Source organism: Triturus cristatus, chromosome 1_2, assembly GCF_964204655.1.
Source record: "Triturus cristatus chromosome 1_2, aTriCri1.1, whole genome shotgun sequence".
Lineage (NCBI taxonomy): Eukaryota > Metazoa > Chordata > Amphibia > Caudata > Salamandridae > Triturus > Triturus cristatus.
The window spans coordinates 142,866,919-142,870,761 of NC_140580.1; the positions used below are offsets into that span (position 1 = coordinate 142,866,919).

General features: G+C 45.9%; 1 protein-coding gene across 1 annotated transcript; it reads right to left on the bottom strand.

Annotated features, from left to right (window-relative positions):
• Positions 1-330: 330 nt before the first annotated feature.
• Positions 331-3,481, bottom strand: ADRB1 (adrenoceptor beta 1). The gene has a single exon (XM_085603305.1). It carries the CDS (start codon positions 3,456-3,458, stop codon positions 2,163-2,165), a length of 1,296 nt encoding a protein of 431 aa, XP_085459431.1. The 5' UTR covers positions 3,459-3,481; the 3' UTR covers positions 331-2,162.
• Positions 3,482-3,843: the final 362 nt, after the last annotated feature.

The window sequence follows — 3,843 nt, forward strand, 5'->3', positions numbered from 1 at the left end:
GGAAAGAAACTGCTGTCGCATTTCTAGGTAAATCTATGAGTATGGTTAGAAGTACGCTGTGTGCCTCTCTTAGGTATCAGCAAACAAACTTATGTTCCTGGCGTGATTTATGAAAACGCAACTAAATTGGAGACACTTTGTGAGGAGACACCGCCCACCTGTTCAGTTTAAAGAACCAGAGAAATTGTGCAGAGGCACTGTCGCCAGCTGACTATTTTTAAACCGGTATTATTGAAACTGTTGTTGTTTGTGCTGCCGCTTTCGAAATAAATAGCATTCAAGCATTCTGACCGAGCCTGAAAACATACACAGAAACGCAAAACACTCGACTGTGCGGCAACAGCATTTATTGCACAGGAACAGACCAATGTAGACAGTAGTTAGTTGCACTGCACAGGCATATAAATAGGATCCGCTTCTATAAAACACGCGCACACACGGAAATAGAAATGACAAACAGATGTTAAATATTCAGCAGAGCAACGTAGGCACATGGACATAGAAAAATAAAATACATATCCTACATGAAAAATACTTTCATTTGCTGCAGATGATAGGTTCAACTGACAGTACCTTGATAAAATATATTTATAAAACACCTGTCACTGAAGCATAGATTCCATAACATGGCACGATGCTAAAGTTCATGACTTTCAGAACAGTTCTCTCCTCACCCATTTCCTATTTTGTGCGCAGGTGACATCTCAGAGAGATGTCTGCAATGTGACACTGTGCAAACAATTGCTCAATAGCTTAAAAAAATTGTGCAGTAACCTTTTGATGCTATGGCATTTTTGCTAGGGACCGATCAACAGATTTCTCAATTTTCACAAAAGTACCTAATTGTTAGTGCTTAGAAACAGCTAAGTACCAATAGTAAGCACTATAAAAGTATATTACTAAAAATGTACATACCCCACTCTCTGGTTGGCGGTGGCGCGTTAACAATGCCACTCTCAGTGCAAGTGGTGAAATTCACTGTTTCCAAAGGTTCCGATGACAGAGCGTCCCGAGTGAGACTGTCCTGTGAATTATTTTAAGCTGTAAAAGTAATTTATCTCCTCTGCCTGAGAACCCTGGCATCACAAATTTAAAGCACTTAGGCCATATGCTAGTAAAAGGCGCTATCTAGATAAAAAAGAACCTTGGAGCGATCTTTACCAGCCTCCCAGCAGTTGACAGTAGATCCTCTTCCTTCAGTGTTTTAAGAATAGAGCCCAAAGGCATCTCACTCCCATGTGCGCACTTTAAAAAATGTTCTCTCACTCATTCTATGGGGGTTTTCAAGTCATGAAAAAAGATGACACAAAGCAATAAACTTCGGGCGTGCGACAGCACGGCGCTTACATCACCAGTTGATTTTTTGCACTAATGTGCTTTTGGAAAGGGCATGCTAGAGAAAAAAAAATCATGCTTGGGACTTCTGTGAAAGTGTTGACTGACCCATTTTTATATTCAATTATATGTATGAGGCTCTATGCCCATCTGTGTATCAATTATGATACATACATATCGGTTTAATGTAAACACCTTCATGGCTTACTCTGTGCAAAAACACACAGTATGAGGTAGATGTCTCTCACTCGATCATTTCTGCCCTGGAAACAAAGAACACGACAGAATTCATCAACTGAGAACACATACAATTCAGTTAATAAAAAAATATATAGAATATTTAAATCATGTTGTTTAGAAATGTGCGTCGGTTATCAAAAATAAAAACAATCACCTGGCAAGACTAAATACTACGAGAAAAAAATGCTTCAGAATGTCCTGCAACTGAATATCTACATCTCCTTAATTCATATTTCTACATATTCCCTGGAGATGAAAACAAGTCATTGAAGTGCTTAAGTGCAACTTTCATGAAGTCATATTTCACTTTCTTTTAGGTCCACAATCCCGAAAAAATGTCTGCAGCATATCTCTTCTCTGCTGTTGCACACCTTCATGGCCCCTCTCATCGTTCCTATTTTTATTCACTTCTCTCTGATCCTTGATGCAGCTGGGATGTTCAGGTGAGGCATTATTCCTGCAAACAGCATCCATTCGCAGTGAAACAAAGTAAACAGACAATCACATCAACAGTCTTGAATAGTGTTTGTTCTTTGTAACATGTTTTAGAGCAATTCAACACACCGGCATTGGGTACAGTGTGTTTGTTATACCTGGGACTCTGAGTGAAGGTTTCCACCATTCCTTTCTGAGCTATGATCACTGTTGTCTGAAGTACCATTGCATTCAGACCATGTGCTGTGGACATTGGGTGTCACAGAGTTCACAAATCCACCAGTATACTGGGTGAACTCCACGGCGCTGGCATGCAGTCTCCTATCAGCTTTTTTGGGACAGAGGAGCAACCTCTTGAAGGCCTTTCGAAAATCAGGGCTCCGGCAGTAGATGATCGGGTTGAAGGCAGAGTTAGCATAGCCCAGCCAGTTGAGGAAAAGGAAGAGCTTGTCAGGCACCAAGTTCCTGTAGAAGACGTTCACTATGTTCACCAGGAAGAAGGGCAGCCAGCAGAGTGTGAAGGTGCCCATGATGATGCCTAGAGTCTTCAAGGCTTTGTGCTCTTTGATGGCCAAAACCCTAGATGCTCTACGCTTGCTGTGCCTCCCATGGTGGCCAAGGATATGGTTGCTAAGAAACCTCCCTTCGCACCTATCAATTTTCTTCATCTGCTTCCGTGCCTCCATGAAGACCCTGCCGTAGACGAAGATCATGACCACCAAGGGCACATAGAAAGAGATGATAGAGGAGGCAATGGCATAGGCCCTATTGGTCACAAAGTCGCAGCACCCTGGATCATCATAACATTTGGTGGCAACAGCATCATTTTTGTCCCGCCACCAGTGCATCATGATGGGAAGGAAGGAGACCAAGGCAGAGATGGCCCACACAGTGCACACCACTCCTTTAGCCCTTGCTTTGGTCAGCAGAGTCTGGTAACGAAAGGGCGATGTGATGGCAATGTAGCGGTCAATGGCGATGACACACAGCGTCTCAATACTTGCTGTGACACATAGCACATCCACTGATGTCCAAAGTTCACAGGCAAAAGAGCCAAATGGCCAGGTGCCACGAACCACCAGCGTAGCCCCCGGGGGGACCACCAGCAAACCCATAATGAGGTCAGCACATGCCAGCGACACGATAAAGAGATTGGTGATAGTCTGGAGACGCGGAAAGCGTGCAATAGCTGCCACCACCAAAACGTTCCCAGCCACAATAAGTAGAACGATGAGTGACAAGAGGATGGAAAGACCAACTGCAACCTGTGTGGATGGCGTGGTAAAGTCTGGAGGCTCTGGCTCCAAGGAGCGGTTGCCACAGTCTGGTGAATTGAGCCAGCCGTCTCCCATAGCCTGCGGTTGGGCTCCGGGGAGTTCTCCTGAGGAGGCGGCGGAGGTGCTCGGAGCGGCTCCCGTCGACCTCCTCCCCCTCCCAGATCTCAGCATGATTCTGAGCAGATCTACCGCCAGACCAGCCAAGACAAGCCCAGGCGGACCACGTCACAAGGGGCGGTTATAGCCACCAGCGAGCCAAGCCCCTGCTCTACTCCTCGCTCGTTTTCTGGACACAGAAGGCAGGGCAGCTGTGGAGAGAGGCTGGACAGCTAGCTCTAAACCCCGCCCCCTTCCACAGTCGGCGTTTTGATTGGACAACGGGCAGAGACTTTTAATGCTGATTAGAGAGTCAGCAACCGGGCTCCTGCGTCCGCGACATTCCGGTGTTTAGGCAACTGCCAGCTGCGGCGCGAGACGGACAGCACGAGCCAGCAATTACCTTTCCTAGTAGCGCGAGACGCAGGGCTTCCTGCGCGCACCCTAGACTCAGGAGGGG